Genomic DNA, 26757 nt, shown 5'->3' with positions numbered 1-26757 from the left:
AGAGAAAAAACAAAGCGAAGGAAAGAATGAGAAACACACACAAATTAAATAATTTAATGAAGACTAATTAGATTTCTCTACTGCGCCATCAAATTACGAGAGCCACTCATCATTGCATTTGCCAATAATAATATTAAGCATACGCCACCAAATTGGCTTATGGCTAATTATTTATTTACATAGACAGCACACACACACAGAGAGATATAGACACACCCACACACCTGTGGGCAATGGATAAAGGCATATAGCATTGCGTTTTGACGTCACGAATGTATTTAAGAATCCATTGACACATTCATAAATCGATGGCTGATTTATTATCAATAATTGCTTTTGATTGCTTTTCTTTTTCTATTCGCAGAAGATGCACCCATAAACAAAAAAGCAAACAAAGCACGCGAAACAACGCAAAGAACGTGAACAAGAGCGCATAATTTGTTTATAAACAAATGCGCAGCCGACATAAAAGCAAAAACTGCGGCCAACATCAGACAGACACACACCGTATCCACACAAAGCAATTGCTAATTGCTAATGGGTCGATTTGGCATTTAAAAAACAATTACAATAATATTAAATAATAAATATAGTACGCACGTTCAAACATAGACAAAAGCACTTTCAACATGCATAACACTAACAGACGCCGGCCACCCACATGCCCAGCAACAAGAGCAACAACAACAACTTTTAACAGCCACTGTTAAGAGCGTGTTAACAGCGCTGGAAGCCGACTCCGAAAGGAGCAACGCGTTGCTGCTTCGGTTCCGTAACAGAGAGCCGACAGACAACGCAACCGTCTCGCTCTCGCATGCCGAACAGCTGTTTGGCGTGGGCCTGGCAGAGCATCATCATTAACATTATCATCATTAACAGAGAAACAGCAACAGCAGCAGCAGCAGCAACAGCAGCAGCGCGTGCACACGCAGATGATGTTAATATGCCAGCGGCTTCTTTAGCGGCTTCAGTCGTTGCCTGTCAACAAAGCGAGGCGCACGTGTGCATGAAAGCCAACGCTCGGCAAAAAACTTCCGTTACTCAAACACACCAACAAAACAGAGCGAAGAATAGACGCGTAAAGTTCTTATTTTAATACCAAAAGCAGAAACGCCAACGAATAACAATCAGTGGAAAATTATGATTTTTGATGTGTGCGCGCATTCATAACAAATAAATAAATAATAGAAGATCAAATGATGTGGAAATTGTGGGGAAAATTTACGATGGCAAGTGAAATTCCCCGGAACTGTCGAGTGACAACAAGATAAATGCTAATGCTCACAACTCACTTGAATAAAAAAAGGAAAAAAACAGGCACATCATCGTCATCATTATTTGATTTAAGAAACAATATTTTAAATTCGAAGCAACAACTGTGTGTGTTTTTTGCTGCCCGGGGCACATGACAAAAGTAAAACATAAAAATCTGAAATATTTATAAACGACAACAAAACGAATATCTTGTTAGATTCCCAGCAACGACAAACAAAGAACAAACAACAGTCAGACAGACGGCAGGATTGGAGTGTGGAAAGTGAAGGAAAGTTCGAGGTAAATATTTATTATATCCACAACACAATAAATCAGCTTTAACATGAACTCACAACTGCAGAGAGTGCGTAAAAAACACACACACTAAACACATAACAAAAAAATAAATATAAAAAAAGTGTCAAATTTATGCGAAGCGGTAAAACGAAACTGCCGGAAATTTATATGGCTTATAAGGCGGAGAAACGGGGGAACAAAACTTATAGGACACAAAAACCTTAAGCACACTCTGTTCTGTTCTTCTTCAAGGATCTTTGTTTGCCTTTGTAATTCTATGCCAATTGTGTGCGTCTGCAAATAAACTCGATTTATTCATACTTTTTGCGAATTCGTTTTTAATTGCACAGTAAACAGGATATAGAACCCTTTTAAGCTAATTTGGTTGTTATGACAAGAAGATGAAGAAAACAGTTCTATTTATAGCGTCTGACAGTTTATGAATAGATTTTGATAATCATGAAATATTAGGAAGATGAATTTTCTATCAGACTCTGTGAGCAAAAAATTATTGAAAATATAGTAAAGCTAAATTTAAATAAAATTTCAACTTCAACCCACAGAGAAAATTAAGGACAAGTTTCTATATTTCCTATTTAAAACCTTAAATTGATTAAACCTAATATTCATTTATAATTTGACATAATCGAATATTTATTATTGATTATCATACATACAATGCATGAGAACTAGTAAAATGAATTAAACGAAAATAAAAATCAAGAATGACTATAATGTTGTTGAAAGTTTATTATGTTTTTTTAGTGTTGCTTTGATTTTTATAACATTTTTGTTTTAATTTAGCTTAAAGTCTGTTAATTGGATACTCAATTTGATCTATAAAGCGATTCATCTAAAAATCTTTGAGAATACATTATTATTCTTTTAATGTTGTACTAAAAAATTTTCATGTGCTTTAAATTTCATTGGAAATAAAATGTATCTATTAATTTCGCCAAAAAACGATGTATTATTCGGAACAATAAATTGGACGATAAAGTAAATCATATAAATATCTTCTATAGCATACTATTAAAAACTACCTTTATAGTTCCCAGATTAATAAGGTTTAAAGACTATTATTCAATTTAATAATTGCGCTGTAAAGTCAATCATATAAATATCTTTGATAGCATGTGAATATTATTTTAATGTTACAGTTTCCAATTCCATGAGCTTTAAATTCAAATAAAAACATTAAGTATGCCACATAATTTATGATATTCGATTATTATATGTGAAGTGTGTAGTAAAGTGAAGCAAAAATATAAAAAACGCTTACGAAATAAGCTAACGCACAAGGCAGCCAGCTCAAGGCCACACACAGTTTTCATTGTGAGGAAGCTCAAAGGTTGCGTCGTTCGCTGTGTGCCAAGACGTTGATTCAATGCATTTGTGTGTTCTCTGCCAGGAAACTCATATCCCCTATGACGTGAAAATTTTGACAGTTTACATATGGGGAAATTTGTCAAAAGTGCTGAAGCAAGGGATGAGAAAGCATTCTAGAAGAACAAAAAACAAATGCCCCTTCCGTTTCCGTTGCCAGCTGTCAAATAAAAAGTGCTGCATACTTTTCGGGGCAGCCAAAGCAAAGTGTTAAAAAGAGCGAAGCCACAAAAGGGCATTGAAACATAAAATAGCAGTTAAATTAATAAACAGATCTAGAGTATGAGGAACATAGAGTAAAGGGAAGAACTCAACACGATGAGTTAAATAGTAAAATAGTAAATTAGAGAAATGGAGAAGTTGTTGCCTGGGGTTTGCCAGACACACAACCCTGCCGCAAACTCAATGCAGATAATTAAATGTAATTACATAATGTGTTTGTATTTGTATTTGTGGCTGTAGCTGTGGCCCATTGTCTGCCCCTCAATGTGTGTCTGTGAGTGTGTCTGTGTGAACTTGGCTTTGGTTGTGTGCGCAATGGCGTGCTTATCACCCACAACAGCAAATTCCCAACATCAACTACAACGAAATTCATATTTCACAAAATGTGCGCAGCGAAATACTCTACAACAATAATTACAAGTGTTTACAGACTCATTAAGAATAAAATATAAAAAAAAAACTGTTAACTACAATCATCGTAACTCTATATTCTATGTCAGTTGATAGTTTATGCGTTTTGCATAATTATCAAATCGGTGCAAACTGAATGATTACTCTTCCCACTGTTTGACAAAGTAATTAAATTACAACAGCGCACAATCACACATTCTGTATCACAGTGTGTGTGTGTGTGTATGTGGATGAGGGCATAATGTGGCCTAATGTCTGATAAAAGCTTATAATGATGACGTGCCGTCGATGGCCCCCAAAAACCCCGATAGGCGGCATTCGCCTGGTAGCGGCAAAGTCAATAAAATGTAATTAAATCGACATTGTTATCAGCAACACACATACACACACACACATACAGTCACCCACTTATGTGTACACATGTTTAGTTTTAGCCAAAAACTATTATTGCATTATTTTCAATATAAAGTTTGTGGCATTTTTGGCACAAAGACATTCCGTCAATCGCCTCATAATGTGTTAGTTATTGATCTCCATCAACATATAGAATTTTGCAATATATTTCACAACAGTATAAAAAAGTTTACCATGCGAAAAGGCAAATAATGAGCTCAAAGCTGCGTATAACAAGAAACTTTTTAATAAAACTTGGCAGGACGGCAACAAAATAAAAAACAAGCAAGCATCTCTCTTCCACTTCATCTTCAATACATATAAAGGTAATTCAATGCAAGAACAGAAAATCGACGAAACTAAAAACTAATTTATGCGCACAATGCTCGCTTTCCACCCACTTGAAGGCAGTACTGTAGCAACGTTCGATGAGGCTGGCTGGCCAACTTGGCGTGAAGCCCGGCTCGGGCCTGCCAACTAGTTTCGAGGATGGCGGCAAAGTTTGCAATTCAAACGAGAGCAGCTCATTTCCATTTACCTTCTTCTTCGCTTTTTGTTTTGCTCTCTTTGTTCGAATCTTTAGCCACACTTCAGAAACTGCTGCTCTTTTCTTTTTTTGCTTTTGTTTTGTTGTGTGTATTTGATTAACAATTTTCCATTGCGGCCCTCGAAAGTTGGCTATTGACATTACCAAGCGGCTAACGAAGAAAATGGAAACCCTTCAATCTTCAGTCGAACCCAGCGGATTTTAATTGAAATTTCAAACCCAAAAAAAGGTGGTTAAAAAGGATTGGCTAAGTGCTTTGGCTAAGCACGTAAATTAAAACGCCTTTTCTTAAAGGTAATTTTATAATTTAGGTCAAATACCAATATCTTCTCAACTTAACTTGAATTACCATTATTTAAAGACAGAATCGAGAGCAATTGCAATTCAGAAAATTGCACAATTCGGTGTACAAATAAACCTTTTGCCCACAGTCATCCTCAGTTCATCAAGAGTCAGTCAGGCATCGACAGTCCAAACGTATCTTGCAGTTCCCTCTTGTCTGGCCATGTGGAGTGCAGTTTTGTGGAAGTTTCATTACAAAATTGCCATCTGCATGAAAAGCAATGCACTCGCATGTCCCCTCTAAATGGAAAAAATCAAATTTCTGGCTTTAACTTGACTATCTGAGAGTTACTCTCAGCTTCATTGGCTGAATATTGTAGCAGAGTTTTTGGGTAACCTGTTTTTGCCTAAAAAGGCCAACATTGAAAGCCATTCACTTAGCGGCAACCGTCGATATTTCAATTATGTTTAGAGGCGAGCATTTTACGGTGGGTTTGTTTTTAGAACGTCACTCAATGCGTCTGTTGTGGCAAAAGCTGCCATGTCATGGACGTGATGCCTGTCATGCGGTTCCTAGGGAAATGAGGCTTAATTGTGGCCAAACAACGACTGAATAAAATTTAGTGCTAAAGTGAGCTTTAAGTGAGGAAAAGTACCTTGGATTTTGACTTAATTTAAATATACTATATGGACTATTAAGAAATAAAAATAGTATTATTGTCATACTTATACCATAGAATACAAAATATGCCTACGGGTATGGTAGTATTACAGTATATACCAAACGAAAATATAATAATACCTAAGGCTTTATGTTGTATATTGATATGCGACATCATTCAAAATATACCACTAAATATAACAAATACCGGGTAGAAAAAAGAGAAAATCTCTGCGATCTTAATTTTAAAATTCTTTCTAATGTCAAGCATACAAAATCATTAGAAATTATAATTGAATGTGTTTAACTAGTCAAACATAATTCTATAAAATATTTTTCCATTTTCTGATATTTAATTTCGCTAATTTTGACTGATTTTCTATGTCATCTCAGTCGGAGAACTTGTGCTAACATTTTTCTTTAATTGCTCGCAATTTTTTTTGTTTAGAAAAGCCATTGAACTTGTGAAAATATTTATCGATGTGTCGTACAAATTTGCTTGAATCAACAAAAAAATTAGTTGAGCGATAAACAAAAGAAATTCGATTTGATGAAACATTTCGTATATCTTCAAACACAATCCGCTGATCCTTTATTGGCAAAGAAGTTAAAGTCTGGACTTGTGAAACTGTTCATCGATGTGAATGGCGAGTGATTTACATTGACACTTTGCTTTGGGACAAAGTTGCGTCCAGTCAACTGCCTTCCCCAGCTCCCAAGCCCAAACTCCACGCCGCCCATCAAAAGTCCAGGCCGTATACGAGGCAAATGCAACAAGTGTTTGGCTCGTAGAAAATTTATCGATGGCAAAACTTGCCTTCAAAGTGAATTACGACAAGTTTGTCGTTGAGCTCGCCTCTTGGCACACGACGTTGTTGCAAGGTTTTACTTTTTTATTGCCACAGCGTGGCAAGAACAAATAACCGTATGGCGAGTCATCGGCCCAGGCCGGACAAGGCAACATGCCCTGGGTTGTAACAGGACGGGGAGAGGAGAGGATATTCGAGTAAGATAAATGTCTGGGGAAGTTGGCAAGCAGAAAGGAAGATGGGAATTCTTGGCGAAGCATGAACCTGAAAAACAAAAATGCTAAATGAAAGCAGCAAAAAGCGTAGTCTGAGTAAATTTAATTGCTCAGTCGTCTGACTAATTGAAAAGTTGCAAGTTTCAGCGCGACGCGAAAATAGAATAAACTTCGTCGCCAAAAGAAATTCAAGACGAAAGTTATTTGTCAACGAGTTGAGCGTGGGACAAGAGCATAAATAAAACGACCATGTATAACCAAGGAAATTATATTAAGTATATCGTACCGCAAGAAAAAACTAATAAGTAGCAACGATAAAGTCATCAAGAGCGGCGACAGGAAACACATAAAAACTGGCATATTGATTTCTAAGCCGGACTTGAGATGTTCTTTGCACGGCGGATGGTTTCATTGCCGATGTTTATGAGAGAGACAAGCCTATCAATTTTATTGGCATTCATAGTTCATGTTTCACTTATGCTTCATGTGGCAATCGGAGCTCGTAAAGTGGCCAAGTTAGTTGGGCAGCAGTTAGGCACGTTTCGCAATGTTCGAAAAAGTTACAATGTTTCCATGTCACAATTTCAATGATCTGCATATCTGACAGCCGACTGACTACATTTTCCATTTCTAGTTCAAAACACTTTTTCAGCGCCGTTTTTGCGTGGCTTTTACGATACTTTTGGCCTTCAGCTCGTTGTATATTTTGTGTAGTGATGCGATTTATGTGGACAACGTCCATTTATCGCGCCATCATCTGCTGCCATATACAATATATTCTGTTTTTTTTTTTTATGCAAGATGAAGTTACCGCCCCTCTGGACAGTTGGCACTTGCCAAAGATGTCCTTTCAGCCATAACAATAAATATAAGTCAGATATACGTACATATATATTTTACTGCCCAGCGACGTAGAGACCTCTTTTGAGCAGTAAGTCGATGCGAAGGCCATCAACTTTATCACTCTTCAAGCATTTGCATTCGCGCACACATTTCATTTCATTTGAGTACCATTTGCCCACGCAAAAAAGGGTGCAATAACTTTTTAAACGTGAGTTACGGCCACAGCACAAAGTATTTGCGATTTTATGTTCAGACAAGTGTGACTGACTTTATTTTATATTATTACTTTGAGACAATATTTTATAGTAAACTAATGTTATTATTAGAAATTTCATAATATATTTTAAGAAGTTATAAAATATCTTATTTGATAGAGTAATATAGTATGTTATCTAGTGATGAAATTTGTCACACAGGGTATTTTGCAGTCGCGTTCTCTCAAGCTTCTGACCCACTCTTTACACCTACGCTTTTTCCATCATTTTTCTCAGCTTTGCGTTCTGTTTTCCGATGAATTTGTGATTTGTCAATTAATTACCGTCGTAAGCTGAGCATTTTCCGGTATTCCAGCAATTATATTTTCGATTCGATGCCAACAATCGCCCAAAAATGTGTTCGGCATTGTATAATTTATGTATTTTCGGTCCATCATCCATAATTGATCCACGCTAAAATATGCGACCATGCGGACAATTGAGATGCCACTGCGAAGGGAGAGAAGAGTGCAGAGACATGGACTGTCTTTATGGTCAGGTCATGATTTATAAATAATTAAATATTTATTTTCGCACGTTGTAATGACGTTGGCAGCCTGGATGTCAGCGTTTGGCATTTGCCCAGCTCATATGCTCATTAATATTAATAAGACGCCATCGGAAAGAACCAACGAACGAACAAGCGACAGAACAACACATGGCCCGGTGGTTGTCTCCAGCTCTAGCTGTTAAATCTCAACAGGTGTTTGTGTTTATGTTGTGCCCAGCCACATGCCACATGCCACACGTGTCGACTGTGTGTGTCCTTGTGTGTGGTAATCAAGTCAAGTGCCGTACACACAGAGTGCTTGAGCTTTGAAAGTTTCCTTTTACTTTATGTCTGGAGTTCTTAGCGATTGTTGTCGCTTTCGTTTAGCCTAGAATCCAATTTCCATTATCCAATTTTGATGCTGTCAGGCGCGCATAAATACGACGTCCCGATCCCTCATGCTTTGTTATGCAAATCTCGGCAGCAAAAAAAAGATACAGTATCAATCTCCTACTTAGCCAAGCCAAAGTCCATTTACTTCCCGCGTTTCTTTTTCTTGTAGGGGACATCTTTTATAGCCCCAAGAGCGAGTGCCGTCGTTTTATGGCCTAAAACATTATAACTCATATATTTCTTGGAATTTTTAGCTGCTTTTCGAGAGCTGGTCCCCAAAGCAAAAAGAACAAAAAGAATATCTTCACATACAAAAAAAAAACACAAAGAAAATTTGTCTCAACGCCCCTTTAAACTGTTTTAAATGCCCCATCAGCTGTGCTCGCTAAAAATTATTTTGCACAAATTTGAAACACAAGATGAACCAGAAAAAAGTGGCATAATTGCCCAGCCCAAGGACTCATGCACGAGTCCAACAAATGAGATGTATTATTCTTATGTAAAATGTACACAAACAACAACAAACAATCACTAAGATGGCCTGGCAAATGCTACAGGCCGCCCTCGAGACTTTTGCATTTTTCACTGGGCCACACACACAATACTATATACCATACATTTATCCATATCCATATCAAGTTCTGCGCTTACATTCACAAAAAGCGCTTTGTTTACTTTAAATATTCCATACAACAAACATACATACACTTACTACCAAAAGTACGTGTGTACTCATACGTATATTTCCTTCGCTCCCTTTGGCGCTTCTTGTGAATGTCTCACTCCGCAATTTTCTGTTATCACAGGTGAACGACGACCGCGAAGGTGACGGTAAAACATTTTCAGCGACAAAAAAAAAAACTTTACAAAATAAAAATACAAAATAAAAACAAGAATAAAAACGAATTCACTTGTGTATAATTTGGAGCGACAAAAAATGAGACCGATTTTAAAGTTCGACTACATCAAATACACTAACTACAAGGCAAGTGAAGTTGCCAATTTGATTTTATGAAAATATTTTTCTAAATTTTTCTCTTCGAAAACACCTAACAATGACACTTTCTGTTTTTAAATTTATTAGAAACCATGAAAAAGTAACATTATACAACACTATGAAGAGAATTTTTTATTATCAATAATTTGGTCACACTTAAGAGTCTTTCAATTAAGAATCTAGCGATTACGTTTTATTTTTGTTTTGGGACTGTTAGCTTTAATAATTACAACATAATACGAGGGTTAACTAATTTATCAGAGGGCTTAATTTAAATAATTGTAGTTTCAGTTTTTTTACCGATAATTGTTGTTCATAATGTAAACCATCGTAAATACATATATTTAACTTGTTTAGTTATAATTCAAAAACATTGATAAAGAGACTTCGACAAAACTGATTAAGGGCAAGAAAGCCTAAGGTTTAAGAGCAAATCTACTGTTCCTAGCAATATTAAATATAAATGGTGTCATATCTCTTTAAAAATCCCACCAACAATTTGGCAGAGAATTAAGAAAACCATTTCACACGATAACAGAGAAAAAATTTGTTGCACACCGTTTAAAAGTTGGCTTTTTGGTCTGATTTTTTATTTTTTCTGCTTTCTGGCGCGTGTCTCTCGATGGTTGCAGAGGTGAGCGCACTTTTTTATCTATATAATTTGATTTATGACACTCGCAGCCACAGACAACGGCCACAGTGCAAAGGCAACAACAGTATCGAATCGCTATATATATTGTGGAGGCGGCAACGAGGGGCGGAGACGCGGGTCGACTGCTCAGAGCTCAGAGTTCACTTTAAGTTATCTCTCTATGAATATCCATTAAAGATGATGAGCCACGCGCGCTTTCAACAGCGCTTAATGTTAGCGTCAACGACGTGTCACGCCCAGAACACACACACACACACACACACAGCCATAGACATAGACAAAGTCACGCCTCCCATCCAGCATTTAAACAATAAATTAATTTGGGCCACAGAGCCGCAACTGGAATCAGTGTCTAGACAAAGGCCTTGGCGAGGCCAACTAGAGAGCGAAAACGAGAGACGAGCTTTTGCCACAGGAGCACGCGCGTGTTGAATTTAAAGAGCCAGCCAAGAGAATACTCTAACGCTCTCGAAACTCGTCTCAAGGTTCCCATCACAGGAGCAGGATTCATCCGCAAGGCGTAGCACTCGAGGCATATTTACTTTTGGGTTTCTGTGTGCTTTTTTTTGTATTTTTTTGTTGAGGGGATTTTAATATTCATTTTCATTTGCATGTTGTTTTTTGGTCTCTGTAACGCAACGCTGCGCAGAATGTTTTATGTTGCATAAACAAAGGGAAATTATTCAAATGCCACAATATGTTGCACAGAGTGTGAACATGCGGAACACGCTTCAAAACGACCATGTCATAATTATGCTGAGATTAACTCATTGAATAATGCGACCTTATGCCGACGTATTCCTTGCACAATTTACCAGTTAAATTGCAAAAGTTAAACATTACAACAGCAGATTAGCAAGTAAATCAATATAATTATTGTTCAAATCAGTCCCAAGGGAACGAGAGAGGAGAGTGAGAAATGGAAATATATGATGTATGCTGATAACAGGCAAATCCCATTTGGCATTACGACAGTCTAAACGCCCATTGGGGACTCAGCGCTGCGGCTGTTGAACTGGAAGTGACTTTTGCCAGTTTACCAATTAAATTAGTTGACATAAGCCGCTTAGGGCATTGCTCTGCCCAACACACAAACAAACAAACAAACTAAAATCAAAAGCAAAGACAAAACTCAAAACTAAAACTAAATTTTAATTAAACAGAGTGTGTGTATGCAAAAACTTATTATGAAACCAAATCACAATGAATCACAGCAGACAATCAGTCGACTACTAGATGCACAAGTTTGATATGAAAGCATTAAATCAATGCAAGCTTTAAACTCAAATTCCAGCACACTTAATTGGCATGCTGCTAGTTTTTGTCTTTATTATTTATTTGTTTGATCTTCGAGATTATGCGACATAGTTTCTATCAATATTGAGCTTAGATTAAATACAATTTTATAGAGTCACAAGATTCTTAAGCTATTGTATCGTCAACCTTATTGTTTAATACTTTAATTGTTATTCGGCTTTGATTTAATATTATTTTCTAAAGCAATGAGTGAAATATCTCTTCTCACATTTATACTTTACTTGTTATTATCTATCAATATTGATATTCTATTCACAATTCCAACCATATTGTCATGTTATTCAAAACTTTATTCACTCCCAACAAGGTTAATGTAGAGCAGCATATGCAGTTATTTATATTTATTAATATTATGAATGAATTATAATGCTCCTGTACTCAAATTCAACTCGTATTGAAAGCTTGCCTCAAAAGTAGCCAAATATTAATATAGGAGAGTAGCAAGATTTGTAAGCAGGAGACCAAGCAAGAGGTGAGCAGGACTTCAATTGCAAGTCAAACAGCTAACGACTTATTAAGGTGTGTGCTTACACACACACACGTACACACACAGAGTCTCACGCATACATGCACACATTACAATTAGAGGTCTGACAACACACATGCTGGTCAATATGTAGTCATTACCTTCTCTCAGCCTCTCTAATAACCATGTGGCCTTGTTGTTTCTCTCTCTCACTCTCTCTTTGTCTCTCTTGCATCTTCTGTGTTGTCCCTTTCATTTGACTTGGCTTAGACGTCAGTGAAGCGTTTTATGGCCTTTGTGGCATGGCCCCGTCAATGGCAACATGTGTAGCAATTGATTGCTAACCCTGTTTACTGGCCACCACTCCGTACTATGGCAACTGGCAACTGACAACTGCCTGTGTCATGGTCAGGCCTTTTAGGTTTGTGCTTCGCTATCACCCCTGTCTTGATTATCTGTCCGGCTAATCAAGCTAGGTAGATAGCCAACCCAACAGTGGCTGACAGTGCTTTGTGTGCGGCAGTTATGATGCGGCTTTAACCATCCAGTAATTGCACAGCTAGTGATTAGAACGGGACTAATTGAGGGCAGCTTCCCGTGCCATTATTTCACTTTCCATTTCTCATTGCTCTTGGCCCGAAATGCCATTAATCGCAGCTGTCGACCCAGTTATGCCAAAAAGGCCACATTCTCTATAAAGCACAATATATAATTTCTGGCAACTCATGTTGTTTATCTAACCGGGGATTACAACAATTAATTCATTAGAGCTCAACTCACTCAGCATGGAATACTCTGCACCTCCTCCTCTTTTCTCTTGCCTCTATGGGGGCTGAATTTTGTGCCTTGACCTACAAACTCTTGTGACCCTGGCGCGTGGCAAATAAGTCAATGTCCTGAAAACTATTACTTGTCTACAGAGTTTACAATCTTAATAAAGTTGAAAGATTTTGGTTTTGGTTTCAATCATTTTATTTTGAAGTACAAACAAGCTTATTTTAATTTCAGTTTATTATAATTTTAAGACTAGTTTTTTTGATCATATTATTCTTACAATTATTATTTAAATTATTTATTTTATTTAATTAACAAAACAATTTTCTAAACTAAACTAAATTAATTATTTTGAATTTCAACGGTTGCAAAATTATGTTTTATCGTGTGTCGCAACAGATCGTAATGTCTGGCAAATTTCAAAGGGCAATATGCACACTGAAGTTGAAGTTCTCCTGAGTGAACGCGTAGATGATTCTGAAAGCTTTTGTCATATATAAAATACTTTAAGCAATATGGACATTTAAGTCGTTGTTCATTAATATTGTGGTTACTTATGTGCTTAGTCAGTTCTCGTTTGCTATTGAACGCATCTTTACAAATTTTACAAGTATGCGATGTCGATGCCTCTGCGTTTAACGCTCTAAGACTTGGCATAATGAGATCACTGCTGACGCGTTCAAGTACAGTTTTTGTCTTCTTCTTCTTCTTGGCTTCAGGTGCAATTTCACTGTCATTCGCCCTTTTCAGGCTTGATTTGCTGTCTTTCGTTTGTGCTGCAGCTTCGGTCTCTATCACCTTTGTCGTGCTTAAATTTGGTTCGCTTTCTTTGGTGCTTTCGTTTACTTTGGGTTCGCTCTCATTCATTACGGTTTTATCTTTGCTTTGTGACATGATCTGTTTCGTATTTATATTTGCTGTGCCTTGGGGTGCGATCTCCTTCGTTCCAATATTCGGTTCGCTCTCCTCCGCACTCATATTTGCAATGCTTTGGGGTGAGATCTTCGCACTTACATTTGGTTTGCTTTCTTTGGGGGTTCCGTTTGATTCGGTTTTTGATCCTCTCTCAATCACTGCTGCTTTTTGTTTTGTTTGTGATTTACTCTTTTTCGTATTTATATTTGATTTGCTATTGGGTACGATCTTCTTCGCACAGTCCATTGGGGAGCTCTTCTTCACGCCTATATCTGTTGTGTTTTGGAGCTCGATCATCTTCACACCAATATTTGGCTCTTTTTCCTCCGCTCTTATATTGGTTACGATTTGGGGCAAGATCTTCTTCGCGCTGATATTTAGTTCGCTATCCCTCGTACTCATATTTGTTTGGATTTTAGGTGCGATCTTTTCTGCACCAACATTTGGTTCGTTCTCCCTCCTACTTATATTTGTTGTTGTCTGTGGTGCGATGTTCTTCTCACTGACATTTGGTTCGCTCTCCTTTGTGCTTATACCTTTTTTGGTTTGGGGCAAGATCTTCTTCGCGCTGATATGTGGTTCGCAATCCTTCGGACTCACATTTGTTTGGATTTTAGGTGCGATCTTTTTTGCAGCAACATTTGGTTCGCTCTGCTTTGCACTTATACGAGTAGTTGTTGTGCTTTCAGGAGCTATCTTTTTCGCACACATATTTGGTTCGCTCTCCCTACCACTTATATTTGTTGTGAATTGTGGTGCGATGTTCTTCTCACTGACATTTGGTTGGCTCTCCTTAGCGCTTATACCTTTTTTTGGTTTGGGGTGAGATCTTCTTTCCACTGATATTTGGTTCGCTCTCCTTTGTACCCAAATTTGATTGTCTTTTGGCTGCGATCTTCTTCGAACTGACACTTGGTTCCATCTCCTTCGAGGCTGTATTTGATGTGCTGTGGGGTGCGATCTTCTTCGTACAGACTTTTGATTCGCTCTTCCTCGCGCTTACTTTTTTTTTACTTGGGGGGTGAGATTTTCTTCGCACTTACATTTGGTTCGCTCTCCTTCGTACTCACATTTGTTTGGCTTTTTGGTGCTATCTTTTCCGCATCAATATTTGGTTCGTTTTCCTCCGCACTTATATTTGTTGCGCTTTGGGCCAAGATCTTCGCATTTGGTTTGCTATCCTTTATACTCATATTTGTTTGGATTTTAGGTGAGATCTTTTCCACACCAACATTTGGTTCGTTATCTTTCGCACTTATATGTGTTGTGCTTTTGGGTGCGTTTTTCTTCAGATTGAGATTTGGTTCGGTTTCCTTCGAACTTAAAATTGCCTGGCCTTTGGGTGCGACCTTCGTCGAACTGACATTTGGTTCCATCTCCTTTGTGATTGTATTTGTTGTGCTGTGGGGTACGATCTTTTTCGTACAGACATTTGATTCGCTCTTCTTCGCACTTACAGTTGCTTTACTTGCGGATGATATTTTCTTCGCACTTGCATTTGGTTCGCTCTCCTTCGAACTTTTGGGTGCGATCTTCTTCGCACCAACATTTGGTTGGCTCTTTTCTGCACTTACATTTGTTGTGGTTTGTGGTGCGACGTTATTGTGACTGACATTTGGTTCGCTCTCCTTCGTACTCATATTTATTTGGTTTTTTGGGTGTGATCATCGCATTGGTATTTAGTTCGCTCTCCTTCGCACTTATATTTATTGTGGTTTGGGATGCGATCTTCTTTCCAGTGACATTTGTTTCGCTATCCTTCATACTCATACTTAGTTGGCTTTTGAATAAGATCTTCGCACCATGATTTGGTTGGCTCCCATTCGCACTTGAATTAGTTGTGTTTTGGGGTGCTATTTCTATCGCACAGACCGTGGGTTCGCTCACCTTCGCGCTTATATTTGTTGTGCATTGGGGTGCGATGTTCTTCGCACTAACGTTTGGTTCGCACTCTTTTGCTTTTACGTTAGTTTTGCTTTTTTGCCGCACTCTCTTGATTGCTCTGATCTTCGCACAAAAGATCTCTTCTCTCTTGCTTTACAATACTTGTGATTAGATCCCAATCTTCTGTGGGAAGGCTATTAATAATGTCGTCAATATCTTTTCCCTTTTTCTCCACATTCTGCTCGAAGTTTCTTTTAAATCGATGGGCAGCTCGGACATCTGAAATGCAATTTCTGCACATATTCTGTAACCAGTTTTTATTTTCTGCATTAAAGTTGAAGCACTGTCTAATTATATTTTGCAGAGACGGTTGCTCCTTGAAAACATTCAGTAAGTTGGCCGAATAGCTCTTGCAAATACTACAAACTTGATCCATTGCGCTCGTTGTGCAATCACGTTAAAGACTGAATCTAGGGTGTTATGCAACCAGCTATTTATACTTCAATTCTTAATCCTCTCCGAGAAGAGAGTGCGATTTTGCTCATGCAGGTAATAAATTTGGGTTGTCTTTAGTGACCATCTGTTTTCTAAAAGGTTCGCAGGTACGCCTTTGCTGTACTTTATATTGGGATAACCAGGTCAGCTCCGAATTAAGTCATTATATATATCCTTTAGTTTATTGCCTGCTTTCCAACCGCACGTTTACCTTGGTCATAATTTTTGTAAAATTTTGAAAAAAATCGAATTGGTCAAAAAGGTTTTTTTTAAGAAATTTCAAGATAATATTCTTTGAAAATGTTGTTAAATTAAATTAAATCATAATAAAATGTATTATTATTTTTATTATTACACAAGAGATTATACTAAAATTATATATTTCACTCTCATAAACTGCTTCAATGATCATTTTAATTTAAGTGCTTTAATTATTTTATATTTACATTGCTGTCGCTCGTAAAATAATGTGTAAACATGATTGCCAACTTGTTTTTCCGTTGCAACAAAAAGCTTAGACATTTTTCAATTTGCAGTTTCAACAATGAAAATCCTATTTATTTACTGCCGGAAAAAAAGCAGCAATTTATTCGCTTCGACTAAATATAATACCAACTCATATATACTCCAAGTTGATTGCATTGTTTTCTAGCAAGTCTGCCACTGTAAACGCACCCAGTTTACAGTGGCATTGATTGCAAAGATGGAAACTATCATGAGTTGCAGTAAATAATGCTCTTTTGTGCTTAAGTTAAGAAATAATGCAGAAAAAGTGATAGAAAACTGTTCCCGAAAGTGTTTGGTGGAAATATTTTTGTTGCATTGCAATAAAGTAAAAACTCTAGAGGTGCTTTAAATATTTCTACAGCGTAAACAAATATTTATAGTAGCTCTCAATATTCGTTATTAAATTCAAAATCAAGCTGAATCGATTGCTGAAATAATGTTTTGAAAGCTGCATAATAAATTGAAAATCACAATTTTCATCAACTATTCTAGCATAAAAGTAAATATGAGCTTATAATAAACGATGCCCAGAGGCAATTTTAAAAGCTAGAATGAGCTCGCTGGCCATATAAATCTCAGTGGAAAATACACTGAATATTGAATAACAATTTTCGGCTAAGGCTTAGAGAGAGGGCGAGAGAGCGAGGCTAAACTAACGCAGTTGTGTAATAGAATAAGTACTAAGCATTATGCGGTTACATGGTAATAATCATAATAATAATGTCCTTTTTTCCTATTTTGCCTGCTTTTATATAATTTTAGAGGCTGGAATTATGTGATGGCGGCAGGCAGCTGTGTCATCATCAACGGGCCCACGCATCAAGTATGGAAAGCATATCAAAATATTTGAATTTGAACAGCAGGCAGCTGAACTGATGGGCGTTGCCCGGGATTGAAAATTAGTCAAGCGAGCGAGCATAGCGACAGCAATAGCAACAACAACTGGGAGAGAGAGAGAGCAAAGCAGAGAGAAGCAACAGCGAGAAGAACAACGAACAGGAGCAGCAGTAGTAGGAGCAACAACAAGCCACACAACAAACATGAAAGGCTACTCGAAACCAAATGGTGCCGCTAACCGCAACTGCCACATGGACCATGTCCATGGCGGCTGTGGCATCCTGTTATTTGTGCTGACAGCCCTGACACTAACGAGCTTAATAACGCCCACAGAGCAGTTGACAGCGACGCCAGCAGCGACGCCAACAAATGCGACAGCAACAGAAATTGCAATGCAGCCGAGCAGCAAATCCAACAGCAGCAGCTCAATATTGGAGCACTCCGAGTACTACAAGCACATGAATGCGAATCTCTCGACTGCCGACAGCAACAACAACAACTACAACAATGGAGCTGGCTTCGTATTTCCGCCCGAGTTTAATGGCACGCTACCCGTGGGCTTTGGCGGTGAGCTGCCCAATGGCAGCGGACCCTACAATGGGTCGCGTGGGGATTGCGCCGATGATTGGAACTTTGGTGTCCTGCTGGTCACCATGATACTCTACGCGCTCGTCTGCATTGTCGGACTGTTTGGCAACACGCTCGTCATCTATGTGGTGTTGCGCTTCTCCAAGATGCAGACGGTCACAAATATCTATATACTCAATCTGGCGATTGCCGACGAATGCTTTCTGATTGGCATTCCCTTTGTGATCTACACCATGCATGCGGGCAATTGGGCATTTGGCACTTACATGTGCAAGGCTTACTTGGTGAGCACCTCGGTGACGCAGTTCACTTCATCGATCTTTCTGTTGATCATGTCTGCGGATCGTTATATTGCTGTCTGTCATCCAATTTCATCGCCACGCTATCGCACACCGTTTGTCTCGAAGCTGGTCTCTGCGGTGGCCTGGATGACTTCGGTGCTGTTGATGCTGCCCGTGATACTCTTTGCCAACTCCGTGGAGACGAAGCCCGGTCACATGTCGTGCAACATTGAGTGGCCCGAGTTGTTTAACATGCAGTCCGATTCGGCATTCATATTGTATTCTTTGATACTCGGCTTTGCCACGCCGCTGATCTTCATCCTGACCTTCTACTGTTTGGTTATACGCAAGCTGCACACAGTGGGACCGAAGCACAAGAGCAAAGAGAAGAAGCGTTCGCATCGCAAAGTTACCAAGTTGGTGCTCACTGTGATCACAGTGTACATATTGTGCTGGCTGCCACATTGGGTGCTGCAGGTGGCGTTGATTAACTCGTCGCACAGTTGCGCCTCCAAGCTGCAGGTTGTTGTGTTTCTTGCCTGCGGCTGTTTGGCGTACTCCAATTCGGCCATGAATCCGATACTCTATGCCTTTCTCAGCGACAACTTCAAGAAGAGCTTCATGAAGGCGTGCACTTGTGCCGCTCGCAACGATGTCAATGCCCAGCTGCAGCTGGAGAACAGTTTCTTCCCGAAGTTCGGCAAGGGACGGCAATCGGAGCGACTAATTGGGCCCAACAATGCTAATGGCAACAATGGCAATGGCAAGAACAACAAGAAGAAGACACTGGCTGGTGGTCGAAATAACAATGCCCCAATGACCACAACCACAACGACAACAACAACGGCTGGCACCGATGTCATTACCTCGATACAGCCAACAACACTTGCCACTTGCCCCTGCCCCACTCAAGTGGCGACACCGAATGCCGCAACCGCCGCCGCTGCCCTCATTGTCGTCAATGCCGAGGCAACAGCAGCAGCAGCAGCAGCCAACAACTGTAAGCCGCCTGTGCTGCACACGGATTTATAAGACCGGGCCGCTGCTCCTGGGGTGCCGCTCGAGACGGTTGTGTTTATAGCGAGGAGATGAGAGATGCGAGTGGAGGTCCAACTGGACTTTGATACTGAGCTGATGAGGCCATCGGAATGCTTGTTATAAGTATGGCATTTGATATTTATTGATATGTATATGAGTGTGTGTTGTGTCTGTGTGTCTGTGTCTGTATCTGTTTCTCCTCTCCCTTCCCCACTCTTCATGTGTATAACGAATAGGTGAATGAAGCCAAAGATATAATCTTAGAGTATTGCGAAAGGAAGCTTGGCCAAAGATTTAAACCAAAGAAAGACTTTGACAGCACACTCGATTTCCCCAAAAAAAAACAAAACAAAATAAACAAGAGTCAATGAGAATTCAAAAATTCCAGCAGAAACATAAATATAATTCCACTGGAAGCAAAACAGAGTAACCAAAAACAAAGAATATTGTAATTAAATGCATCACATTAACGAATTAAATTCCAATGTGATTATTGTATTAGAAAGGAAGGAAATTCACAACCAAATAACAAACAAACATTTATACAAAAAAATACAAAAACAAAAACTCAATTATTCATTAACATTGTTTATAATCTGTAAGCATTTAAATACTATTGCATATTGCTAACGATAATATTCGAATATAATTAATTACTAATTTAAATAAAGAAACAAACAAAGAACCACATAAAAATATCCAATACAAAACCAATGTTCGAAGCCAGTTTAAATGTCCCTCTACAACTTAAGAGTACTTACAACAATAAAATCAAACAAGATATACGAAAACTAAGATACACCATAAACGATTTAATGTTGCCATTTGAATATTTATGTACGTGTGCTATTTGTATTTTTGAACGTAAACTAAGCTTATTAATATTCTCGTAGTTGTATACATTTCAGAACATCTTAATAATAGTCCGAAAAAAAAACAAGTTACAGGAATGCAGTAAAATATTTTCAAATATTTAAGTGTCATTTCGAGTGGCAGCAAAAGTTGTTTGCCCCTCAAAACTTAAAACTCTAATATAAGTGAAATTTAAGTTCGTATGAAAAATAAATAAAATACAAAACGTAAATTTTTCGTTTTATTCTAGATAAACATATGAGGTAGAAATACAGAAATGTATTTATTATTACTTTACAGCAAATGGACTATTATGCTCTTAGTCTTTCTCTCCTCTCAATCTCCATCTTAATCTTGCTCACTCTGTTTGACTTGCAAATGTATCTTAAGACGTGCGTGACAGATACAGATATGGATACAGATACAGATAGAGATATAAACAGTGAGCTTGTATTGAAAAGTGTGAAAATAAGCACAAATATAAAACCCAAAGTGTGACAGAGAAAAAACAAAACAATAAACAACAAAGAGCAATGGCAAATGCCAAGAACAACAACAACGACAGCAAGAAGGAAAAATTGTCAACATGAAGAGCAATTTTCATGCTTGATGTAATGTCCATTTGGAAATTCACAAGATGCTAACAACCTACAACCCAAAGACAATTCCAAACACTTTGCACAGCAACAAAAAATAAAGCCAAGAAAAAGGGGAAAACACACACAAATACATACTCTAGCAAGTGGAAAACAAGTTACAAAAAAAAACAAAGAGAGAAAGAGAAGAGAATATAATGAAAACTAAACAAAAACTCAACTCTGCTGGCAAATGACCGCTGGACACTGGACAGGACTTGGGACATTGGACAGTGGAGCGTGGAATATGAAATCTTGTCAGAGTCTTTCACAGTTGAATTGCAAAGAAATGTGGTCAAGAATTTTTGCAATGCACATAAAGAATGCTGAATGCACTCACAAATTTTAGAAGAACACTTAAAGTAATAAAGTTTAAGCAGATTTCATTTTAAAAAAAGAATTGATTTTGTTTCATATTAGAAAATCTGTTATTAATATTCATTTTGTATTTTAAATGCAGACAGAAAAAGCGACTTTTATTGTAGCTCATAAATTCTTGAATATTAACATACTAATGAACTTTTAACCTACACGTATAGCGTATGAAGAGTTTTGCCAGCATCAAAAGGAATCCAAATAGACTTCAATTTGTATCTAATGGAGTGAGGATGGACTGTGGCTTTGCCATTGGCTGCTTGGCTCGTTGGTTGGCTGGGTTAGCACATCGTAAATCCTAGTGCTTGCCAAGTGTGGCAAAAAAACAAAAGCAAAAGCAAATCAACAATTGCTATGGCAGTTTGTTGTTCTCGCGCGAGTTTCTTTTTTCTTTTTTTTTCTTTTTTTTTTGTGTTGTTGCTGTTTTTGTGTTCTTTCTTTCGTTCACTTTGCCCCCAATGTGCGATGTGTGTAGATTGCCAGGGCCAAATGTTTTTCATATTGCCATCAACAAGCACAAGCTGCAATGCAATGCAGCAGGAAGAGGGACTAAGAGGGGGGGGATAGAGGAGGAACTTGGGTGTTGTTGGCTATTTGTTAGCACATGCTCTGGCTCAGTCTGAAGGTCAGGCATACTCGCATATTGATTATTTGGAATTTCATTAGCAGGCAGCAAAGGAATTATGATGCTCCCGCCTGCATTCTGATGATGCACTTGTCCATATGCTTTGCTCTCTCTCTCCCGCTTCATCATCTTCCCCAATATAGACACCACCAGCCATCTGCTGCTTGCAAGGATGTCAAAAGTGGCCACGGCGGCGAATGCTAGCAGCTTTTCAGCGCTCTCTGGATTTTAATGGGCTTGTCTCTCTGCTTTGCTCCTCGGAAGGTTCATTGCAAATGCAACTATATATACACAGACCAGCTATAGCTATAGCTATAGTTGGCTGATGCAGATGCAAATCCCCCTGCCGTGCACAACCTGAAGCTATTGCTGAAGTTTAAGGTCAAGTACAAGCACAGAAACCACTTAAAAGTCGCTACGTGCGCCAAGATACGAGACAGCGACCGGACACAGTATGAAACACAAACACAAACACAGACACAAGCTCTGAGCATGGAAGGACACAGGATATGGCCAATTTATTGCCATATTGATGCAGAAAACTCAGCTGCTGTCAGTTGAATTATGAAAGCTGCTCGAGGCGCTTCACAAGTATTCACAATCTTCGTCTAACACAAGCGGTCTATACATAGTAGCACATTTTCTGCTAATTAAATTCCTTTAAAGCTGCTTCGTCTTTCGTCCTTGCTTATTTACTTGTGGCGATTTTTCCACCAACAGGCATTTCCATGGGGGGGCATTTTCAAAGTTGAATTCTGTGGCAAAATGTCTGCTCCGGTCAGTCGAGCTGCTGCGACTTCAAAGCGTAGTAAATTGTTCATATCTTGACCCAATTTATAGCTGAGCCGATTACGTATACGCCCCATATACATACTCACTCGCATGGTGTATATGGAAGAGAAATCAAATTAATGCTTCACACTTCATAAATCGGGCATTGAAAATGAACAGATTAAAGGCAACGTCCAGCCCCTCCCACTTGATTTCATTTCATTTTCAGATTTTCAGATTTCCATTTTTTTCTATTTTCAAAACTAAAAATACAACAAAGTCGCTTTATAAATACATTAGCACCTCGATATGCTGCCAAATGGCTTACGATCGATATACGTTATGTACATATATATATGTTAGCAGCGTAAACATTGAAATCTATATACTCTAATTCCGTGTGTGTTGCACACAATATTAATTCAAATATATAAATGTGCAGAAGCGGACGCACGATCAGGTGAAAGACTCTCGAGCATCTTGCAAGTGAAACAATTTAAATAAACACTGAAATTCAATTCAAAATTAAATGTCTAGCAAATTGCCAATTGGTCTCCAAGGGCCATAGAATGGTTCAATTAAATTTCATTAGAATAAAGTGTTTTTCGGGTCTTGGCTATAAAGGAAAATTGCCATCCGTTGCTTATTGAAAATTTGCACAAAGTGCTCACTCTTTATTTACTAAACTGTTTATTTTATTGACTATTTAAGATGTTAAGGTTTTTTTTAAACAACTTTAAATAGTAAATGAAAGTGAATTTAGGGGTTGGTAGCGATGGAACAAAGAATTAATGAATAAATAAATACAAATAGAAAATTGCAATATAGCTAAAATGAGATAAGTTAAATAGTCACATCGAAAAGCAAATAAAATATTTATGGTAAAACTTTGCATTTGTTTTTAACACTTTCATCTTCAAAAAACTTAAATGTAGATAAAAAAAAACCCGTGAGCTCAGAAAATGTTTCGATAACGTAAACTTTTATTACCATAGTTTTATCATTCAAAATATTTAAAGTAACTCAAAATTTAAATCCATCCCCATAAAAACTAGTGTAGGGTCCAATTAGGGCTGCTTAATAAAAGTAAAACTTATCTTTATAAGTTACATTCATTATTGGTTCGACCTTGAACTTGACCAATATAATGCTCAACAATCTGCCAGAAAATGGATATTCTATTCTCATTGAAATCGGCCAAAAGAATACTTGATGATGACTCATGAACATGTGATGTAACTTTGTTTTTTTGTTTAGTCAGAAGCAGCAGATGAATGAATATCTGATAAGACAGCGTTGATAAGTGGATAGGAGAACCGTAAAATTGTTTACACTTTGCAGCTTCTGTTTAGTTCCATTTTGATATTCAAACGCGATAAATGTAACTCATGAGAAGATGACTGCAAAGATGAAATTTTTCATATATATTCTGTTTCTGAAATGCTTTACTCTAAGTGTGGCAACCGAAACTGAAGATAATAAAGTTGTGAGTGTTATCGAATAATTCCTTATAATAATTTTAATAAAATAATATATTTTTAGTTGAACAATTTACTTGAATCCAAGCTGATAAGTATAATCGATCTTCAAGGTATTCTAGGTGCACTCGAATTGAATGCAACCTATAAGAATATTAAAACACTAAACATTGGCAGCAAAGCAAATGATAACTCAAATGTGTTAGGCTTATTGCAAAAGCCAAATTTCAATGTAGAAGAGCAGATGCAACGTCCAGATTACAAAGCAAAGAAACCGTTGCAAACAGAAAAAGCTCTTTCGACTGATGAAACAGCAACTGCAGTTAAGCAATTAAAAGCACAAGTTGATAATCTGCAACTTTCAGTGTTCCAATTGCAGAATCTAGTGAATTCGAATGCGAATAAACCAAAAAGTTGCTTAACTGATAAAGGCAGAGAGAGTAATCAAGTGATAAGAGTTCCCGGCGTAGATGCATTTCGTGTAGTCTGCGATACTTGTGCTGCTGGACCAGGTTGGATTGTGATACAAAGGCGATTTGATGGCAGCCTGGACTTCTATAGAGATTGGAATGCATATCGCTTTGGCTTTGGCTACTACGATGGCGAGTTTTTCTTAGGACTTGAATATATACATCATCTGACAATATCGCGACCATACGAATTGTATATAGAACTAATTGACTTTGAGAATCAGTTGTATTTCGCTCGATACGATAACTTTCTCATTGGCAGCGCAGAGGAGAAATTTGCGCTGAAATCGTTGGGCACCTATAATGGAAATGCTGGCGATGCTTTGAGTTATAATCTTTACGATAAATTCTCCACTTACGATAGTGATAATGATAATTGGCTCCATGGTAATTGCGCCAACTACTATGAAAGCGGATGGTGGTTCGGCTCGGATACAAATAGGTGAGTAAAATGTGTGAAAAAGTCTCATGCGACACTATTTATGGAAAAATATATACTGAAACAATTTTGAAAATAAATAAACGTTATTCTAATAGCTTTGAATGAGTACTATAGTTAAAGTTCAAATTAATTTTAGGAACCTTACTGTTTTACATTAAAATATAAAAATTCGCTTACTTTTTGTACGAATTTGTATATTTTTAAAATTATCTTAACTGGTAAAATATTTTCCAAATCATACTTAACTCTAATAAAAGTGCTAAACAAGAACTAAAATCTATTGAACATAGATAAATGTTTTGGTATATATTTATCTCTTTAGAGAGTGTCGCAAGCAATATTTTTGCCAGAGAATTACCTATATGATAATATTCTAAAATGTTATTTTATATGATTTTGCTGTTTAGTAATCTTAATGGCCGATATTATAAATGGGGACAAAGAAATGCCAGAGGCATTTGGTGGTATACGCTCAGAGGATACAACTCTTTGAAATCTGTTAAAATGTTAATCAGACCAAAGTATACTTTAGTCTAAGTAAAGGAGAATATGATTGAAAAATCAACAAACTATTACAGGTATATTTTGTGTATTAATGCTATCAAGAATAAAAGATCTTCTGACTTTGTGCAATTTATTTTAAACATTGTTCAAACAAATTGCATTCATTGTATAACGAGTGAGTATATTATTATCATATAATAATACAAACAGTGAAAGTGCATGAAATTTTGATCTAATTGTCATAGGAGAAATGCATCTCATTTCAAATGCATTATGTATCACACTTTGAAAGCCATTGAGAGTTCTTTCGAGCTGTCGAAATATCATCAGCGCTTCGACAACTTTGCATAATCCATAATTTCCCCATTGTCACTTGCAATTTTGTGTATATTTTTTTCGATTTGTTTCGCAGTCACATAGCGAATCCTCGCTTGATGTTTGCACAGCATCAAAAATTCGCCATTGAGGAAATTGCGCAAATTTTGGTAGCCAAATTGAAAAGTTTCTTTTTCTATGATTTTTATTACTATTTTTTATATCGTTTTTGTCCTTTGTCTTGTGCTCTTGTTCTTGCGGTTGCGAACTCCATTGCAGCGCTTATTGTGGTTTATGCTTTATTATATATTATTTTGCATTCACATTGCTCGCCTGATTGCCACCCCATTTTCGATACTCCTACATGGCTGAGCAAATTGAAAGTTTTCTCACTGTTGCCGCAAATTCTGTGGTTAGTCGAGCGTTTGTTTTTTGTTCTGCACAATTTTTGTAGTTTAGTTCGTGCTTTTTCTCGCCTGTAATCCGCTTCAGCAGCAAAAATTGCATCAAAGTGCAAAGTTGTTTCCAAACTGGCAATAAATTCAGTGCAATTACACTCAACTGCACTTCACAACAATATTTAAAATGCGTTAAAAATGGATATCGAGATGTCTATGTGCAGTCAGAAAGCTGCTTAATGAACGGATCCCTCAAATAGTAAACCGATTAACTAGCAAACAAACAAGCAAACATGAGCTGCATCATCATTGCCATCAGCGGCAAATGATTGATGACTGTTGTTTTGGGGGGCCACACACAACTAAAAGTCGTTTAGAACATAAAAATGAGTCCTGATTAGAGAGCCAATTCGATAGTTGGTTTTGTGATTTTGGGTATAAATCAGTCAATATTGATTTAATATTGCATAACTTGCTGACAGAGGTAGCAAATATCAATATACTCGTTGTATTCGTAGTATAGTAGATGATGCCTCTGCCAGGGTCAAGCTTAAATCGATCAAAAAACTGACAGCCAAAACTGGCGCCAGTTGAATGAACCTTTTGACCATCAAGCAACTTCCGTAAACAAACCCAAACTGCTGCCAACTGCTGTGTTTGTTTCCCTTTGACTTCCTCTTCGCT

The 26757-nt window shown here is 37.6% G+C and overlaps 2 protein-coding genes across 2 annotated transcripts; both read left to right on the top strand.

Moving 5' to 3' along the window:
• Positions 1–984: 984 nt before the first annotated feature.
• Positions 985–20283, top strand: LOC132791108 (somatostatin receptor type 5). Its single transcript, XM_060799911.1, has 2 exons — positions 985–1554; positions 17227–20283. Exon 2 carries the CDS (start codon positions 17505–17507, stop codon positions 19200–19202), a length of 1698 nt encoding a protein of 565 aa, XP_060655894.1. The 5' UTR covers positions 985–1554; positions 17227–17504; the 3' UTR covers positions 19203–20283.
• Positions 20284–23516: 3233 nt separating this feature from the next.
• LOC132790272 (microfibril-associated glycoprotein 4-like) lies at positions 23517–25493 on the top strand. Its single transcript, XM_060798758.1, has 3 exons — positions 23517–23952; positions 24009–24856; positions 25264–25493. The coding sequence occupies exons 1-3, from the start codon at positions 23863–23865 to the stop codon at positions 25391–25393; spliced, it is 1068 nt and encodes a 355-aa protein (XP_060654741.1). The 5' UTR covers positions 23517–23862; the 3' UTR covers positions 25394–25493.
• Positions 25494–26757: the final 1264 nt, after the last annotated feature.

Source organism: Drosophila nasuta, chromosome 3 (genome assembly GCF_023558535.2).
Source record: "Drosophila nasuta strain 15112-1781.00 chromosome 3, ASM2355853v1, whole genome shotgun sequence".
In the NCBI taxonomy this organism is placed as follows: domain Eukaryota; kingdom Metazoa; phylum Arthropoda; class Insecta; order Diptera; family Drosophilidae; genus Drosophila; species Drosophila nasuta.
Note: the sequence above shows the minus strand (reverse complement) of the source record. Positions and strands in the feature narration are given on the sequence as shown.

Bases quoted from the DNA above. Each gene is read 5' to 3' on its own strand.
- LOC132790272 (XM_060798758.1), top strand. From the start codon at position 23,863: ATGACTGCAAAGATGAAATTTTTCATATATATTCTGTTTCTGAAATGC. The intron at 23,953-24,008 runs GTGAGTGTTATC...ATATATTTTTAG, and splicing joins AAACTGAAGATAATAAAGTT to TTGAACAATTTACTTGAATC. The intron at 24,857-25,263 runs GTGAGTAAAATG...TTTGCTGTTTAG, and splicing joins TTCGGCTCGGATACAAATAG to TAATCTTAATGGCCGATATT.
- LOC132791108 (XM_060799911.1), top strand. From the start codon at position 17,505: ATGAAAGGCTACTCGAAACCAAATGGTGCCGCTAACCGCAACTGCCAC.